Source organism: Canis aureus, chromosome 14 (assembly GCF_053574225.1).
Source record: "Canis aureus isolate CA01 chromosome 14, VMU_Caureus_v.1.0, whole genome shotgun sequence".
Classification (NCBI taxonomy): domain Eukaryota; kingdom Metazoa; phylum Chordata; class Mammalia; order Carnivora; family Canidae; genus Canis; species Canis aureus.
The window spans coordinates 47,239,149-47,259,362 of NC_135624.1; the positions used below are offsets into that span (position 1 = coordinate 47,239,149).

General features: G+C 40.7%; 1 protein-coding gene across 2 annotated transcripts in view; it reads right to left on the bottom strand.

The window, feature by feature from the left end:
- The window catches only part of NFXL1 (nuclear transcription factor, X-box binding like 1), a 71,607-nt gene extending 57,456 nt beyond the window's left edge, over positions 1 to 14,151 (bottom strand). Inside the window, exons 1-3 of one of the 2 annotated variants that reach the window (XM_077847936.1) lie at positions 14,077 to 14,151; positions 13,473 to 13,712; positions 9,957 to 10,130 (exon numbers count right to left, since the gene is read on the bottom strand). In XM_077847936.1, coding sequence (XP_077704062.1) covers positions 9,957 to 10,130; positions 13,473 to 13,710 — 412 coding nt within the window. In that variant the 5' untranslated portion in view covers positions 13,711 to 13,712; positions 14,077 to 14,151. Of the gene's footprint in view, positions 1 to 9,956; positions 10,131 to 13,472; positions 13,713 to 14,005 lie in introns of both variants that reach the window. The other variant, XM_077847935.1, reaches the window with a different exon arrangement.
- Positions 14,152 to 20,214: the final 6,063 nt, after the last annotated feature.

Below are 20,214 nucleotides of genomic sequence, written 5' to 3' on the forward strand. Positions count from 1 at the left end.
CTAAGTAAACAACACAACAACTTGACTCTACATTAAATACACATAATTATAATTCAGGATATTAAAGAAAATATACATAAAATCACTCACCAAACTATAAAGTATTATAAAATTACTAAAGACAATTGTTCATTTTTTTTAAAAAATTGAAGTTTAAAAGGTATTCTTAAAAGCAGACTTAATAATCATACTGTGTGCTTACTTTGCTCTTCAACATAGTTGGCTTTAACAAATATACAACTGACCCTTAAACAACTACACAGTCATAAATCCGTGTATGACTTTTGATTCCCTAAAACTTTACTAGTTAGTAGCCTACTGTTGACCAAAAGCCTAATAACAAAACAATTAACACATATTTTGTATGCTATATGTATCATATGCTATATTCTCACAATAAAGTAAGTTAGACAGTAAGAAATGCTATCAACACCCAAAAAACAAATAATCCAGTTAAGAAATGGGCAGGAAATATGAATAGACACTTTTCCAAAGAAGACATCTAGGTGGCTAACACACACATGAAAAGATGCTCAACATCACTCATCATTAGGGAAATACAAATCAAAACCACAATGAGATACCATGTCACACCTGTCAGAAGGGCTAAAATTAGCAACTCAAGAAACAAAAGATATTGACGAGGATGCAGATAAAGGGGAACCCTCTTACACTGTTGGTGGGAATGCAAACCAGTGGAGCCACTCTGGAAACCAGTATGGAGGTTCCTCAAAAAGGTAAAAATGGAACTACCCTATGACCCAGGAACTGCACTACTAGGTATTTACCCAAAGAATACAAAAATACAGATCCAAAGAGGCACATGCATCCCAATGTTTATAGCAGCATTATCAACAATAGCTAAACTAAGGAAGGGGCCAAATATCCAACTGGTGAATGGATAAGGAAGACGTGGGATGTATATGTGTGTGTGTATAAAATGGGATATTACTCAGCCATCAAAAAGAATGAAATCTCGTCATTTGCAACGATGTGGACGGAGCTATGGAGTATTATGCTAAGCAAAATAAATAAGAAAAAGACAAATACCATATGATTTCATTCATATGTGGAATTTAAGAAACAAAACAGATGAACATATGGAAAGGAAAAAAAAAGAGAAGCAAACCATAAGACACTCTTAACTAGAGAACAAACTGAGGGCTGATGGAAGGAGATGGGTGGGGGATGAGCTAGTAGATGGGTGATGGGTATTAAGGAGGTGCTGGCACTTGTTATGATGAGCACTCAGTGTTAGATGCAAGTGATGAATCATTGAATCTACTCCTGAAACCAGTACTGCAATATATATTAACTAATCAGAATTTAAATAAACATTTTAAACAAAAACAACAAAAAAGGAATATTATTAAGAAAATAGTAAGAGAAAATGCATTTACAGTACTGTACATATTTATTGAAAAAATACATATATAAGTGGACATGTATAGCTCAAACCCATGTTGTTCAAGGGTCAACTGTAGTACAAGATTTTAAATTTCACCTAATTTAACAGCTAACATATAAAATAGAATTTGAGAACATGACAGAATACGCTTTAACAAAACAAAGTCCAACTTTATAACATTTATTTAAGATTTCTTTGATAATTGTATTCAAGTTTGGCTGCAGGATTAAGTATACTGCCTAAGACGTCATGGTGGATAGCCTGGCATCTGAAGTCACACATTTTAAAAAGATCACTCTGGCAACTGAAGAAAAATGAATCTATGAAGGCCAAGACTGGAAGCCTGAAGTACCAACTGAGAGGCAGTCATAGCAGATAAAGCAAAAAATTACTTTAAGCAAGTTAACCATTTGTCTCAGTTTCCTCATCTTTCAAATGGTATTAATATCTACCTCATAGAGTTAATGTGGATTTAATCCACATATTAAACAGACGTCAGGGACTAAATTAGGTAATAATAGTATGTGGGGAGAGGAAACATGGAGTTAAGAAATTTAGGAAGTAAAACTCAGGAGGACTTGGTGACAATTAGATCGTCCTGCCTTTAAAAGCCACGTTCATGTCAATTAAGGAAAGAGTGCTGTGTTTAATGAGATGTCTAACATGGGCAGAGGGGAGAACGGTACTGGATGAGATATACTCATGTTATGTTTGCGCCATCACTGCACTCAGATTTCTGGCTTGGGTGGGGTGGTGCTACTATTTGAGGTAAACAAAACAAGAAATAAGTTATCTTTCAACCTATGTTTGACGTGTCCATGGGCCAACAAGATAGGGACACCCATCAGGAAGTTGACCATGTAAGTCTGATATTTTAGAGAAGGGCCATGAAGGTACGTACAAAGACTGGGCTCAAACAAAAGAATAAACTTTTTGGGCAAAGTTCTGGTGTTTAATCCACTAATTTGAGATGGGAAACACCTCACTACCCTAACATTTATTGTTCTTAAATCAAGTAATCAGATTTCCTTATTTTGATATAAGCAAAGTAGAGAACAAAAAGGAACAAGAGTCAAAATATTTATGGATTTGACAAAAAACATAAGAAAAATTGCCTTAACACTTTAAGAGAGCCTGAGAGCCAGGCCAAAAATTAAAAACTTATAAATGATAAATATTTTCTTAAATAGTAGGAAGAAGTACTGTGAGTTACAATCTGGAATTTCCTATTTAAAAATAAAACCCTCTCTATCTAAAATAGTTTAAGTGAGGTCCTCTTGAAGCAGGAAACTTCTTAAGGTTATACATTCTATAAAGTCCTTTAGAACCAAGAAACTTCCTAACCTTAAAGTAACTCTTGGATCAACTTACCTGATTAAGCCAGCTGATAAAGGTCACACTTTATCAATCTACCTGGCTGAGCCAGACTTCAAGCTTCCTAATCTCAATTCCTTAGCAGATATTAAATTCCTCAGAAAATCTATTTGAGAATGTGTGCCCATCTTCATGATGCCATCGGAATACTCAGGCTATTAACTAATATTGGTGATACAATGCAGGCATCTTTTCTAATAATGACATTAAGTATGAAATGTAGAATGTATTTAAAATGTAAAATAATCTATTTTTATACTTAGTACCAAATCCTTCATAGCAACATCAATTTGGCCCTCTCACTCGTAAACAAATGTGGTAATGAGAGCAACCTAGATATGCACAACTTTTAATGTGACTGTACACATCAAACCAAAGAAGACTTAGTTTAAAAAGAAAAAGCATAAAGTCGGAAGTTGTAAGATACAATATAAAGTAATAAAGAAATGAAATTGAGCTCGAAACACATTTAATATGATGAAAAACAAAGAAAAATGAAGAATAGATTTAAGGGAGTCTTCAAAGTCATCAAGCCCAACCAAATCAGAAGTGGGGACAACCTGACCCCACTCATTTCAGGGAGTTCTGATATCCCCCTCCCAAATCCTAATGAACTGCCTATGAGTGTGTATATACATATATATGTATGTGTATATATGTAGGAGAACTTCTAAGGCTGCCAACTATAATGAACTGCACTATATATATTTATATATGTGTGTGTGTGTATATATATACATATATAAGTGTATATATGTATGTATATATATGTAGGAGAACTTCTAAGGCTATAAGGGACACTGCCATTCTCTCTGCTTTATGGAAAGATTAGTGTTCTACATGTAATTCAAACAGTAAAAAAATTCAACTCTACAATACAAAAATGCTCACTCTTAAGATGCAGAAACTCTTCCATATAGACTAAAGGTGTTTTTTAAAAGTTAGGAATATATTTTCACGGATGTCAAAAAAAGTCAAAATGGAGGGGTGAGCTACAATGGCAGCAGAGGAGGAGTACTAGATAGTTATCTAGTATTTGAGGGAATACTAGACAGTATTCGAGGGACTACAAGGTAACTATCAAATCATTCTCAAAATCCCAGGAATCAACCTGAAGATTGACAGAATAAACTCCACTAGTAGAGAGAGAAGCCACAGCGAAGCAGCTAGGAGGTATGGAGACAGAGAACATGGTTTAGGGGAGAAGCGGATCCTGAGTGCTGCAGTGGCGGGGGGGAGCCATGGTCGCAGAGAAAGGTGAGAGAGAGAGGGGGAGAGAAAGAGAAAGAGAGAGAGAGAGAGAGAGAGAGAGAAGAGCACACAAGGAGAACACACAAGAACATTTCCTCAAACCCACTGGCTCGGAAAACAGGAGAGGCTGATTTTCATGAGTTCTTGCAACCAGTGGGGCATGAAAAGCCTAGAGCTTTAAAGGTCAGCGGGCTGGCTGGGATGAGCCCAGAGGGCACTGCTCCTGGAGGGAAGGCAGGCAAACAATCTGTGGGCAGACAGCGTGGAAACAGTGATCTGAAGAATGCGTGGGGCACAAGGAGGAGATTATTGAGATTATTCGTTCCTCCTGGAGTCCTCCCTGAGAGACCGTGTTCACTGCAGATGCCTTTCTGGGGACAAAAGAGCCAGCTGGTGCCATTTCCCTGCTGCGTCCCTCAGTATAAACACAGAGACACGAGTGGTAAGCAGCACAGCACTGACGATGGCTGCCTCACCTGCTTACACCAAAGTCCCACACCCCCGCATCCTGATGGGCCGGCCCTTCTCAGTCAAGCCTGCCGCAGTCCCAGGGCAGCAGGCCCCTTCCCCAGAAGACCAAGCAGGAACCCCTGCCCACACCACGGCTCCGACCAAAGAGTTCTGCTGGTCTTCAGTTCCAGTGGAAGCAGTATCAGGTCTCATTTAATAAGCAGACCACTTGCCACATTCTGGCCAAGGACCAAACACTGCCCACAGCAGGCAAGAAGAGCCTCTGCAGAGGACTGGCCTAATGGATACAGCAGTCAAGCCAGAAAAGCAGGGCACCAGCAGCACACACCACAGATACTCCCTGAAGCACCAGGCCCTGAACACTATTAACCTCTTCTTCATAAAGTCATTATTCTCAGAAACAGGAACATAACAGGCTTTTCTAACAGAGAAGAAGGCAGAGACTTAGATAAAATGCCAAGACAGAGGAATTTATCCCAAACAAAAGAACAAGATCAAGTCGTGGCCAGAGGTCTAAGTGCAATAGATAGAAGTAATATGCTTGATCTATCAGCAGTATGCAGGATACTGCTGGGCTTGAGAAAACAACAGAAGACATCAGGGGAGACCCTTACTGCAGAGATAAGTTAAAAAAGAACCAGTCAGAGATGAAAAGTACATCTGAGACTGGAAACAGGCTTGATGAAATGAACACAAGGTAGAAGAAGCAGAGCAAGGAATAAATAACATAGAAGATAAAGTAATGGAAAATAATGAAGCTGAACAAAGACAGAAGAATTATGGAACACAAGAAGACTTAGGGAATTCAGTCCCTAAGTCTCATCAGATGTATTCACATTTGTATTCTAGGAGTCCCAGAAGAAGAGAGAGAAAAGGGGGCAGAAAATTTATTTATGGAAATCAAAGCTGAAACCTTCCCTAATGTGGGGAAGGAAACAGTATCCAGATCCAGGAGGCATGGAGAACTCCCATCCAAATCAACAAAAGCAGGCCAACACCAATATATTGTAATTAAATTTGCAAAATATAAAGAAAAAAAATCTTAAAAGCAGCAAAACAAAATAAGTCTTTAATTTACAAGGGAAGACCCGTAAGGCTAGCTGCAGATCTCTTAACTGAAACTTGGAATGAGCCAGAAGGGAGTGGCATGATATACTCAACGTGCTGGATGGGAAAATCTGCAGCCAAGAATATCCTACCCAGCAAGGCTTTCGTTCAGAACAGAAGAAAAGATAAAGAGTTTACCAGACAAAAACTAAAGTGGTTCAGAACCATGAAACCTGCCCTGCAAGAAATACTAAAAGGGACTCTTTGAGTCAAAGAATGAAAAGGAGAGACCAAAAGTGACAAAGACAAGAAAGGATCAGAGAAAATCTCCAGAAGCAATGACAAAAGAATAAAAGGGCACTAAATACATATCTATCAACAATTGCTCTGAATGGGCAAATTGGGCCCAAAGTACCAATCAAAAGACATTGCATGTTAGATTTGAAAGAAAAATAAGACCTATCTATATGTTGCCCATAAGAGACTCATTTTAGACTTCAAGACACCTACAGATTGAAAGTGAGGTAATGGGGAACCATTTATCAAGCAAATGGATGTCAGTAGGAAGCCAGAGTAGCAATACTAACTTTGGAAAAACTAGACTTTAAACCAAAGACCGTACCAAGACATAAAGATAGGCACTATAGCATAATAAATGGGACAATCCAACAAGAAGATCTAACAACTGTAAATATTTATGCACCTAATATGGGAGCACCCAAATATGTAAAACAATAACAAACATAAAGGAACTAATTGATAACAGTACAGTAATAGTAGGGGACTTTAACACCTAGATCAATAGATCATCTAACAGAAAATCAACAAGGAAACAATGGCTTTGAATGACACACTGGAACAGATGGATTTGACAGATATACTCAGAACATTCCATCCTAAAACAGCAGAATACACATTCTTTTCAAATGCACATGGAACATTCTCCAGAACAGATCACATACTAGACACAAATCAAGCGACAAGTACAAAAGGATTGAGATCATACCACGCATGTTTTCTGACCATAATAAGAAACCTGGTCAACTACGAGAAAAAAATCTGGAAAGACCACAAATCCATGGAGGTTAAAGAACATCCTACTAAAGGATGAATGAGTCAACCAGGAAATCAGTGAATTAAAAAAATAAAAAAATAAAAAATAAAAAAAAAAAACAGAAAAAATGAAAACACAACAGTTCAAAATCTTTGGGATGCAGCAAAAGCAATCCTAAGAGGGAAGTATGTAGCAATACAGGGCCTACCTCAAGAAGAAAAGTCTCAAATAAACAAACTGACCTTACACCTAAAGGAGCTAGGGGGTAAAAAAAAACCTACAAAAACAAAGCCTACAGCTAGCACAAGGAAGGAAAAAATAGGGATTGCAGCAAAAATAAATGATATAGAAAACTTAAATAAAACAAATCAATGAAACAAGGAGCTGGTTCTTTGAAGAAATTAATAAAACTAATAAATTAGCCAGACTTAGAAAAGAAAAAAGACTCAAATAAATAAAATCACAAATGAGAGAAAAAAACACCACATAAAATACAAACAATTATAAGAGAATATTATGAAAAATTACATGCCAACAAACTGAACAACCTGGAAGCAATGGACAAATTCCTAGAAACATATAAACTACCAAAACTGAAACAAGAAGAAATAGAAAACTCAGACAGATAACCAGCAAAGAAATTAAATCAGTAATAGAAGAAATCTCCCAACAAACAAACGTCCAGGGTCAGATGGCTTCATAGGCAAATTTTACCAAACATTTACAGAAGAGTTAGTACCTATTTTTCTCAAACTATATGAAAAAAACAGAAAAGGAAGAAAAACTTCCAAATTCATTCTATGAGGCCAGCATTGCCTTTATACCAAAACCAAATAAAAGACTCCACTAAAAAGAGACCTATAGGCCAACATCCCTGATGAACATGGATGAAAAAAACTCTCAATAAAATACTAGCAAACTGAATCCAAGAGTAAATTAAAAGAATCAGTCACCATGACCAAATCGGATTAATTCCTGGGCAGCAAGGGCAGTTCAATATTCACAAATTAATCAACGTGATACACCACATTAATAAAAGAAAGGACAAGAACCAAAGATTCTCTCAATAGACACAGAAAAAGCATTTGACAAAGTACAACATCTATTCATGACAAAAACCCTCAACAAAGTAGGTTTAGAGGGAACATACCTCAACATAAAATAAAGGCCACACATGAAAAACCCACAACTAATACCCTCACCAGGGAAAACTGAGACCTCTTCCTCTATGCTCAGGAATAAGACGGGGATGTCTGTTCTCACCACTGTTATTTAACATAATATTGGAAGTCCTAGCCACAATAATCAGACAACAAAAAGAATTAAGTCATCCAAACTGGCAAGGAAGAAGTCAAACTGTCACTATTTGCAGATGACATGATACTCTATAGAGAAAATCTGAAAGCCTCCACCCCAAAATTTCTAGAACTGATACATAAATTTAGTAAAGTCCCAGGATACAAATCAATATACAGAAATCTCTTGCACTTCTGTATACCAATAATGAAGCAGCAGAAAGAGAAATCAAGAAATCAATCCCACTTACAATTAGACCAAAACCACACTGATACCTAGGAAAAAAACCTAACCAAAGAGGTGAAAGACCGTGTACTCTGAAAACTATAAAACACCGATAAAAGAAATTGAAGAGGACACAAAGAAATGGAAAAATATTCCATGCTCATAAATTGAAAGAATAAATTGTTAAAATGCCTGTATAACCCAAAGCAGTCTACACATTTAATGCAATCCCTATCAAAATACCACCAGCATTTTTCACAGAGTTAGAACAAACAATCCTAAAATTTGTATGGAACCAGAGACCCCCAATAGCCAAGGCAACCTTGAAAAAAGAAAAGCAAAGCTGGAGGAACCCCAATTCCAGGCTTCAAGTTATTTTACACAAGGATATAGTGATCAAAACAGTATGGTACTAGCACAAAAACAGACACATAGATTTGGGGAACAGAATCTAAAACCCAGAAATGAACCCACAACTATATGGTCCACAAATCTTTGACAAAGCAGGAAAGAATACCAACGGGAAAAAGATATTGTCTTCAACAAATGGTGTTGGGAAAACTGGACGGCAACATGCAAAAGAATAAAACTGGACCACTTTCTCACACCATACAAAAAAATGAATTCAAAATAGATGAAAGGCCTAAATGTAAGACAAGAAACCACTGAAATCTTAAGAGGCAAAAAAAGGCAGTAACTTTGACATCAGCCATAGCAATTTCTTACTAGATAGGTCTCCTGAGGCAAGGGAAGCAAAAGTAAACATAAACTACTGGAACTTCATTAAAATAAAAAAGCTTCTGCACAGCAAAGGAAAAAAAATCAACAAAATGAAAACGCAATCTTCAGAATGTGAGAAGATACTTGCAAATGAGGTATGTGATAAAACGCAAATATCCAAAATATATAAAGAATTTATAAAACTCAACACACAAAAAATGAATAATACAATTAAAAAACGGGCAGAAAACAGAAATAGACATTTTTCCAAAGAAGACCTACAGATGGCCAACAGACACATGAAAGATGGTCACCATCACTTACCATTAGGAAAATGCAAACCAAAACTACAACGAGATACCACCTCACACCTCAGAATGGCTAAAATCAACAACATAAGAAACAACGGGTGCTGGTTAAGATATGGAGAAAAGGGAACCTTCTTGCACTGTTGGTGGGAACGCAAGCTGATGCAGCCACTCTGGAGAATAGTATGGAGGTTCCTCCAAGTGTTAAAAATAGAACCACCTATGACCCAGCATTGCACTACGAGGTATTTACCCAAAGAATACAAAAATATTGGTTCAAAGGGGTACATGGACCCCAATGTTTACGGCAGCAACACCTACAATAGCCAAATCATAGAAACAGCCCAAATGTCTATCGACTGATGAATGGATAAAGATGTGGTATGTATACACAATGGGATATTATTTAGCCATAAAAAAGAATGAAATCTTGCCTTTTGCAACGAGATGGATAGAGCTAGAGTACCATGCTAAGTAAAAAATATGTCAGTCAGAGAAAGATAAATACCATATGATTTCACTCATGTGGAAAAAACAAAACAAGCAAAGAGGAAAAAAAGAGCGAATGGTAAACCAAGAAACACTCTTAACTATAGAGAACAAACTGATGGTTATTAAAGGGAGATGGGTTAAACAGGTGATGGGGATTAAGGAGTGCCCTTGTGATGAACACCAGGTGTTGTACGAAGTGCTGAATTGCTACACCGTACACCTGAAACTAATATTACACTGTACGTTAACCAACTGTAATTCAAATAAAAACTTTTTTAAAAAAGTCAAAATTTAAAAGACAGTACAGCACCTGTCTGAGTAGTGTAACTTGTAAATGTATTAGCAACTATTTTTCCCCGTTTTCCTTCAAAATCTTCATCACCTTCTTCTTCAGAGGAAGAGCTAAAGTGTTCTTCAACAAATTTTTTGGCTGCAGCTTGATTAGCCTTCTTGATTTCCTCAAATTTCCTTTGAGACATTAGCTCTGCTTAAAACAAAACAAACAAAATTAGCTTCATTTCTGCAAAACAATCCCTAAGAGCATAGGTTTAAAAGTCATTCTTGGAGCATCCTATTTTACTACTATGTACAAAAGTATTTTCAAGTTTCTTGTCACAAGACTAAACACAATAGTACCACAATGAAAACTTTCATTTTTGTTAGATATCCTGCTAAATGCTGCAATTGTTCTAGAAGCACTGATTAACAAATTTAAAAACTATAAACACATGACAAAAGCATCCAAAAAACCATTAATCAACCTCAAAATAAGAATGTTAATAAAAATTAAAATGGGATGTTTAAAAGTAAACCAGGCACAGTGATTTTTAAGAGGTGAGACGCATGCCGCCTAGGAGCACATCAGAAACCGTTAAACTGGATGCTTTCTCAAACAATCCTCCTCCATGCTACCACCCAGCAAAGATTTGGCACAAACAATATTCACCGTATACCCGTTATCTTTATAATCTGCTCTTAGAAAGCTCAAGGACTTTTTGCCTTTATTCAAATGTGGCCACAGAACATATATATTTAACATTAATCCACACAAAATGCTGCCGATAGGAAAATGTGGTTTTTACAGCAGTTTCGTTCCAAAAAGAAATGTTAAATTTTGGATTAGTTCTTCCACTAATCTCTTCAGCACTGACTGTACTTCTCATTTTGTTACTTGGTTAAATAACACAAAAAGATTTAGATTACTTCATAGTATATTCGCAAGTCCTTAAGGGGGCAAGGACCAGGGGAATTTTCTTCAAGTACCATTAACGAACTCTTATGAACAGCAACCACAGTTTTTTGTTTTTGTTTTTTTCAGAAGTCAAAGGTTTTTATTGTTCTACTGAGGCAACCACAGTTTTAAGAAAGGAGCCACAAACATAACTGATCTGAATTTATTAGTGCCCATATTGAGAGGATTCTAAATTCACAAATTAAAACTGTAAATCACTGATTGAAAATTCACTTTGAGCTTGAAACTGATGAGCCACTACCCAGATAAGCTTTCTTAGTCTGGGTGGTGCGTCTCTACTTCGTGATGTTTTATCTTTTATTTCCCTCGTGAAACATTTTCCTTTTGTTGTTGCAGCCAGTCTAGCTGGGTATTATGCCATTATTTCAAGTAAAATTGAAAGAAAACGTACACAGTACCTATACAGGAATCTTTTTAAGTATTAGGAGAAAAGTAATGACTATAAGATAAAGGACTTAAAACTTGATTGCAATGAGATGATAAATGCCACTAATTGTGGAAAACTGGCACTTAAGGATGCATTTCTTTAAAGGCTGAATTAGAAGACATAATATAAACGTCCATAACCGTATCAATGTATCCACATAAGATCACTTCAAGGAAAGGTGACAAAAGCAAACTTTTTATATATTAAGTCTTACAGTCAAATCTCAATTGGATATCCAGGTGAAGAATGCTTGCTTTTTCCTACAATATCCAAGAAACTTTACTAAAACTGTTCTTAGTCTCCAACTTGCACATTGCACCACTCCCACCATTGTAAACTAGTAACTGCTACCTGAGGGGAGGTGGGTGGGTGGGAGGGATGGGTGAAATCCGTGATGACTCAGGAGTGCTCTTGTGATGAGCGCAAAGCGTGGAATCACTCTATTGCACACCTGAAACTAATAAAAACACTGTATACCAACTACCCTGGAATTAAAATAAACTCAGTAGCTCCAGACTAAGAGAATGAGTTTAGGGAAAAAGCCTTCAGAAGCTCAACTGCTCCTCCCCTTGAAAAAAATATAGTCTGAAAAATAAATTCCACACATAAAAATAAAATTATTTCGGGGGGGGGGGGAATTATTCCCTTAGCCTCATGCAAATCCTCTATTAGCATGCACAATTTAGAGCTCCCTGTGTGTTCCCAGGCTCTACTAAAACAGAGCCCTGTTTGAAAGATAATGACATGCCAGAGGAGGCCACATCAAACACATCCGAAAAAGGATATGAAATTTATGAATAGGGGATGCCTGGGTGGCTTGGTGGTTTAGCGCCTGTCCTTGGCCCAGGGTGTGACCCCGAGGTCCTGGGATCAAATCCCACGTCGGACTCCCTGCATGGAGCCTGCTTCTCCCTATGCCTGTGTCTCTGCCTCTCTCTCTCTCTCTATCTGAGTAAATAAATACAATATTTTAAATAAATAAATAAACTTCCTTTTGAACTCAGATAAGAATGTTTCTGAACTGGCAGGGAAAAAAAGTACAAACACTAAATATATTATGATATTCAGGCGATATTACTTTGAAGCAAGCATAAGCTCAAGTGCTCACACAGGGTATAGCCAATTAGAGTCACTAACCCAAGGCAATCCTGCAAAGGGCAGAAAAATGACAACCGACCCTCCTGATAGGAGAGACCACGTGAAACGGGAGTCCCTAAACCTGATCTAAACGGGATTTCTGCAACTGACTGCTGCCATGCACAAAACTAAAGCCACAGGATCCTAGTTTCCAAAGAGTTAACCAGATTTTCATGAGATCTTAAAAAGAAAAGACAAAACAAAAAAAAGGAAAGGGAGGAAAGAAAGGAAGAAAAAGGAAGAAAAGAAAGAAAGAAAAGAAAAAGAAAGAAAGAATGAAAGAAAAAAGAAAGAAAAGAAAGAGAAAGAAAGAAAAAGAAAGAAAGAAAAAGAAAAGAAAGAAACCCCGCTGGCAAACCGATTCAGATTTCAAGGACTGTGTGAACCAAACCCAAAACTACAGGCTCAATCCTACCCCGGTGCAATAGCCTGGAATCGCTCTATCGCACACCTGAAACTAATATAAAACAAAACAAAACAAAAAAAACACTGTAGGCCAACTACCCTGGAATTAAAATAAACTCAGCAGCTGTAGACTAAGAGAACACCATCTAACTTTAAAATGGGCTTAGGGAGAAAAGCACTCAGAAGCTCAACTTGCTCCTCCCCTTGGGAAAAAAAAAAAAAAATATATATATATATATATATATTCTGAAAAAAAAATATATATATATATATTCTGAAAAATAAATTCCAAACATAAAAATAAAATGATTTCTGGGGTAGAGGTGGGTATTCCCTTGGCCTCATGCAAATCCTCTCTTAGCAGGGACAATCCAGAGCTGCCTGTGTGTGCTCAGGCTCTGCTAAAACACAGCCACGACTTTTGGTCCTAGGGATTCAGAAGGTGGAAAAAAAAAAAAAAAAAGAAGAAGAAAGAGAAGACAGTGGTCAAGGAGGGAATCAAGGTGGAAGGGGCGCGCTGCGGGCCGCCTGGCCTGCGGGGTGCGGGGGGGGGGGGGCGCGGAGGCGGCCCGCGCAGGGGGAGGCGCGGCGGGGGCCGGGCTCACCGCACGCCGCGGGGGTCTGCGGGGCTCCGGGTCCCGCGGGGCCGCTCCGGGCCGAGCCCCCCGCCGCCGCCGGGCTCGCCGCTCCTCCCGGGCGGGGGCCAGGACCCGCGGCCCCCTTGCCTCGCCCTCCTCCGGCGCCGCGGAGGTAGATTCCATTCCCCGAAGAAGGGGCCGCCGCGGTGGCCCGTCCCCGGGCTCGGCCTCGGCCGCCGGCCACCGGGCGCCAGGAGGCTTCCATCCCTGCAGGGGGGAGGGAGAAAGGAACGCGGTGAGTGGCGGGAGCGTGAGCGCGGCGCGGGGGCCCCGAGGGCAAGGGCCGCGATCCAGGAGGTCGCGGCCGGGTCACCGGGAGGGCGAGTGCCCGTCCCCGCCGAGCCCCGGTTGTGGAGGACGGACCCGACAGCCCGAGGAGCGGGCCGGGCAGAGGCATGGAGCTCGGGGCGACGAGCACCCAGCGCCAGACACGGGGAAGCCGGGAACCCAAGGCGCCCGCCCGGCCTCTGGGGGAGCGCGGGGCCGACCCAAGTACGCACCGACCGAGCCCTCGGATCCCGCCCGGAACCAACTGCAGGAGCGGACCCCAAGGAAAGCTACGTCTGCTTACCGACGGCGTCCGCCCCCGGCGACTACAACTCCCAGAAGCCCGGGCCCGCTGCCCGCAGAACGCGTGGCATCAGCGGCCACTTCCTCATCCGGGAGTGTTTGGAAGGGGGCGGGGGGAGCGCAGGACGCACGCGCCGACTTGGAGCGAGGCTCCAGAAACTACAATTCCCGGCGTGCTCTGGGGCTTTGGGCGGGCTCGGGGCGGGGAGACGGCGCAAGGCTGGGAAGGTAGAGGCGGGAGGTGGGAGGGGGCTGCCTAGGAGCATTCCAAACCCGTTTGGGTGTTAGGATCCTGTGTCCCCGGCCCTAGTTGACTTTCCTCCAGCTTTACCTTTGACCCGCGCTTTCAGGTGGCAGGGAGATTCAAACCGATGGAAATAAGCAATGGAAAGACTTCGGGGTCGGGAAGGAGGCAGGGGAGCGGGGAGCGCAGCGGGGACGTGGCTGCTGCGGAGGGAGCATCCCTCTCAGCCCTAAAGCGACCCGGAGGGGGCGACTCCGTGTTTTAAGGTGTGCAGGCAGGTGTTCTGGAGGCTGGCCGGTGTTTACCTATGTGACAGCTCCCTAAAGTGGTTCATACTAAGGAAGGTAGTTAAGAGCCGGGGCCTAATGCTGACTTCGCTGACTTTTCCGATAACATATAGATAGGTCGATAATTTTCCAAAAACAAAACAAAACAACCCCCCCCCCAAAAAAAAAAACCGGGGATCCATCTGGGATGGAGAAATACATTGACCGCTGTTTGGAACTACACAGTCTTCATGCAACTCTCCAGCTTCACTTCTCTCTACATTAATAAATACCTAATGTTCAACTAGCATTTAGGTGCCAGGCACTATTTAAAGCATCTTATAGGACAGCCCGTGTGGCTTAGCAGTTTAGCGCCAGCCTTCAGCCCAGGGTGTGACCCCTGGGTCACGGGATCGAGTCCTGCATGGGGCTCCCTGCATGGAGCCTGCTTGTGTCTCTGCCTCTCTCTGTGTGTCTTTCATGAATAAATAAATAAAATCTTAAAAAAAAAGCATCTTATGTATTAACTAGTTAGATAATTAATTATTCACAATAACACTATTTATTCCCATTTTATACCCAAGAACATGGAAGCACAGAGAGGTCAAGTAGCCCGCCTTTGCTCACACAGCTAGTTATTGCTATCAGTACTATTTTTCAGATTAGGAAACAGAGAGGATGTTCTTATTCAAAATCCTAGCAGAATCAGAATCAGAACTGAGTAATAGAATTCCTGGCCTATATTCTTAAGCACTATGCCATTTGGTTACTATATAAATGTACTTGATGCTTACTTTGAAATTCCAGTTACTTTTAGAGGACTTCATCAGTCCAATAACTCACATAATCAGAATTTTTCACCTGCCATGTTCTACAATGAAAATGTATGATCATAATAATAACTTTGGAATCAGAATCTTACGTGTTCTCTCACTTATGGAACCGTCGTGGTATGATAGTAAAGTTTTGCACTGGAAAGCTGTATATCATGCGAAGCCTGGGTAAATTGAGAACATTTTCAAAAGTGACTTGCTGTTATTTTTACCTTGAAATTTTAGATAATATTTGGAAGAAACGAGGTCTTTTGTGTTTATTAAAGGGGACAACACAAAATATAATTAGAGAGATAATTAAAATTATAAGGATCAATAAATATCATGTGCAAGTCCAATTAATTTTAATTCTTAAAGAGTACCCAGAGGAATAGCTTTAAAAAAAAAAAGCTGAAAATATGAAGTGTTGGCAACAATTTGGAGCAACTGGAACTCTCATACTTACTGGTGGAAGTGGAATTGCTTCAAAGACTTTTGAAAAATGTTTGACAGTATCTACTAAAACTGAATATAACCTACTACTGCAGCACCATGACCAAGCAATTCCACTTCTGTATAGACACCTAAAAGAAATGAGTGCATAGTCCACAAAAATTCACATTTAAGGTGGCTTTATTCAAATAATCCAAAATTAGAAACAACCTTAATGTCCAGAAGAATAGAAAAATAAATGTATATCCATTTAATGTGGTATGTTCATATGATGAATATATATAGATTCATATATATATATATATATGAATGGGTGGATCTCAAAGACATCGTATTAAGCAAAAGAAGCCAGACAACAAAGTACTTACTTGTGGTTCCAATTTCATAAAGTTCCTGAACAAGAACTAAAAGCCAGATGAGGGGGATCCTTGGGTGGCTCAGCGGTTTAGCACCTGCCTTTGGCCCAGGACGTGATCCTGGAGTCCCGGGATCGAGTCCCGCATCGGGCTCCCGGTGCATGGAGCCTGCTTCTCCCTCTGCCTGTGTCTCTGCCTCTGTGTGTGTGTGTGTGTGTGTGTGTGTGTGTCTCATGAATAAATAAAAATAAAATCTTAAAAAAAAAAAAAAAAAGGCCAGATGAATGCTGCCTCTGATGGGTCGGAGGATTTTAACTGGGAAGAGGAATGAGGTATCCACCAAAGTGGTGGAAAAATTGTATCTTGATCTGTGTAGTAGTTTCATTTGTGTGTACACACAAACAAAAACAAACAAAAAATATGTACATTTATGATTTGTGCAATTTACACCTCAATTCTTAAAAAAATCCTAAAATAAATATAGAAAAAATAAGATGCCTGAATACTTATATTGTCCACCACTTTAAAAATGTGATTTAAGGGCACCTGGGTGACTCAGTTAAGTGTCTGATTTGAGCTCAGGTCATGACCTCAGGGTCCTGGGATGGAGCCCCGGAGTCAGGTACCCTGTTTGGTGGGGAGTCTGCTTCTCTCTCTCTCTCTGCCCCTCCCCCTGCTCGTTCTCACTGTCTCCCTCAAAAATAAATAGATAATATGTCTTTAAAGATGTGATTTAGTTATATTTATTTTCCCATTACTGATATATTATCCTGATGTGGATTCTTTTTGCCAGAGGATTCATACACAATCCCCCAACCACATTTATCCTCGATAAGTACATATATACTTAGGTAAACCCTGTGCCAGTTATCAATTTATGACCTCTCAGCTCCGGTTCACCCTTCAACATGTGCTCTGTAATAAAGGACAGAGTTCTTTTAAACATCTCCTCCGAGAGCATCACCTTAAGTTTTCCCAGCAGAGGGTGCTGGAGAGACACTGAGGAGAGAGAACTGTTTGGGTGAGTGTTTCCACCACCACATTCGCCACTGTCAGCAACCTTGCAGCCTGTGTCTGGAGGGACAGACCTCTCAACATGAAAACTGACCCCGAGGCCCCCTGCTCATTCCAGCGCCCTGAGCCACCATAGACTTTGCAACCCACAGCAAAGTCTACACCTGCCAGCATTCTCTGCAGACCAATAGTGCACTCCCCTGGGCCCCAGACTTCAGTCTCTCTGCAAGCCCACCTTACTGGTTCCTGCTCAGCTGCACGCCAGAGGGACAGAGGAACAGCTGTGTCCAGGACAAACCAACAAAATTCTCTGCTATCCAGTGAGTTGGACTATACCTTCTCAAATAAGATCTGAACCCCAGCCTTGGCGGGGATGGCAGGGCGGGGGGGGTGGGGGGTGGGGGGTGGCTTTGAGGCCTCTCCTTTGGATACTCTCCATCAGCCCTAGAATACCATGTATTGTTTCCTTATGGTCATTCTTTTATCAAAGCTCATTCATTCTTTATATTAAACTTAACCTACTGTGTAGTTTCTATTCTTGATTAGGCACATACCTACATAGGCAGGTTAGATCAGGTTTAGATCAGGTTTCCTTGACATCCTGGATATGACCTAATCAAACCGACTGCAACAACAACAACAGAGACAAAAATGGTCTGGAAAACAGTATGGAGCTTCCTCAAAAGTTAAAAGTAGAACTACCCTACAGCCTAGCAATTTATCCACAGGACACAGAAATAGTGATTTGAAGGGGCACATGCACCCCCAGGGTTTATAGCAGCAATGTCCACAATAGACAAAATATGGAGAGAGCCCAGATGTCTATCGACAGATGAATGAATAGAGAAGATGTGGCATGTGTATGCAGTGGAATATTACTCAGCCATCAAAAAGAATGAAATCCTGCCATTTCCACTGACGTGGATGGAACCAGAGTGTATTATGCAAAGTGAAATAAGTCAATCAGAGAAAGACAGACATTACATGATTTCATTCATGTGGAATTTAAGAAACAAAGCAGATGAACATAGGGGAAGGGAAGGAAAAATAAAATAGGATAAAAACAGAGAGGGAGGCAAACCATAAGAGACTCTTAACAATAGAAAACAATCTGAGGGGGGTTGGGGGATGGGGTAACTGGGTGACGGACAGTTGACGGGATGAGCACTGGGTGTTATACTATATGTTGGCAAATTGAATTTAAATAAAAATTAAAAAAAAAAAAAACAGTAAGCTGTAGGAAGCCAGGGGAAGATGGCAGTTTGGAAAAGCTCTGGATGTGACAAGTCACCACGACGTTCAGGGTGTATCTTGAAGGTTGAGCTGAGCTGGCATTGGCAGCATTTGCTAACAGATTAGATGACAGGTTTGAGATGGAGAGTCCAGAAAAGATGACTCAGAGTTCTTCACCTGAGGCACTGGGTCGATGGCAGTGCCATGCTCTGCCATCGGGGGTATGGGGAAGAAACACATTTGGGAACAAGAAGTCATGAGTTCTGCTCAGGACACATCACATCCTCACGAAGAGTAAAATCCCCAGCTCCTCTCCATGCACAGCGCTGCTGGCCCCAGATGCGTGGCTCCTTCCGCATGAAATAGTTCAATTTGTGGGATATACAGACTAGGTGTCCACCGTTTAACCTGGTTCTGACACTGGCTGCCTGGAGGATGCAGGCCCCCGGGGTCCCACCCACCAGACTGCATCCGCACGCACTTTACGTGCCAGCCCCAAGTCTCATGTCACCTGTCCTTCTGGCCAACTAGTTATAAATCAGAGGTCCTCATGTCCCTCTCTTCATGTTCTGTAATTTGCTGGAATGTCTCAAAGAGGCCAGGGGCACACTTTACTTTTTATTACTGATCTATTATAAATGATACAACTAAGGAATAACCACATGGAAGAGATGCATGAGACAAGGAATGTGGCCAGGAGCACAGAGCTTCCATGTCTTCTCTGGGGCCCCTACTGTCCCAGCACCTCAATGTGGTTATAAGGCAGAAGTTTTACCAACCCCTTGGATTAGGTTTTTTACTAAGACTTCATTATAGGGACGCCTGGGTGACTCAGTGGTTGAGCACCTACCTGACTTTGGCTCAGGTTGTGATCCCCAGGTCCTGGGATTAAGTCCTGCATGGAGCTCCCCAGAGGGAGCCTGCTTCTCCCTCTGCCTATGTCTCTGCCTCTGTGTGTGTGTGTATCTCTCAGGAATAAATAAATAAAATCTTAAAAAAAAAAAAAAAAAGACTTCATTACATTGGCCTTGTTGATTAGATCATTGGGTGTTAGTGATTAACTCAACTTCCAGCCCCTCTCCTCTTCCCAGAGGTCAGGAGATAGAGCTGAAAGTTCCAAGTCTCTAATCATATGGTTTATTCCCTTGGCAACCAGCCCCCCTCTTTTGGGGGCTCTCCAAAAGTTACCTCGTCAACATAAATTCAGATGTGATTGAAAGGGGCTTGTGATGAATAACAAAAAAAAAATGCTTTTTAAAATTTTTTCACTCTGGAGCTGTCTAGGAGTCAGTGACAAAAACCAAATATCACAAAATATGCTCCCATAGCTCTTCTCACTTAGGAAACTACAGTGGTTTTAAGAGCTTGGGCCAGGAACCACAAACAAAGGCCAAAATACGTATTTCGTATTAAAGCACATTTACCAAAGGAGATACCAACTGCCTAGTTGGATTATACAAGTCTGGAGTTCAGAGGAGAGACTAGAGATATAAATTAGGGAGTCTTCAGCATAGATACTTAGAAAGTGTCATGGGACATACGAGCTCACTTAGAGAGTGAATATTATGGCCATGAAACACTTAGGCCTTTAAAGATTCAATGAGGAGGGGAACCAAGGCAGGTGGAAGTCCAGATAAGTGACTAAAAGCCAAGAGTCTTGAAAAGCAAGTGAAGAAACACCTGGGGGGCTCAGGGGTTGAGCGTCTGCCTTTGGCTCAGGGCGTGATCCCAGGGTCCTGGGATCAAGTCCCACCTCAGGGT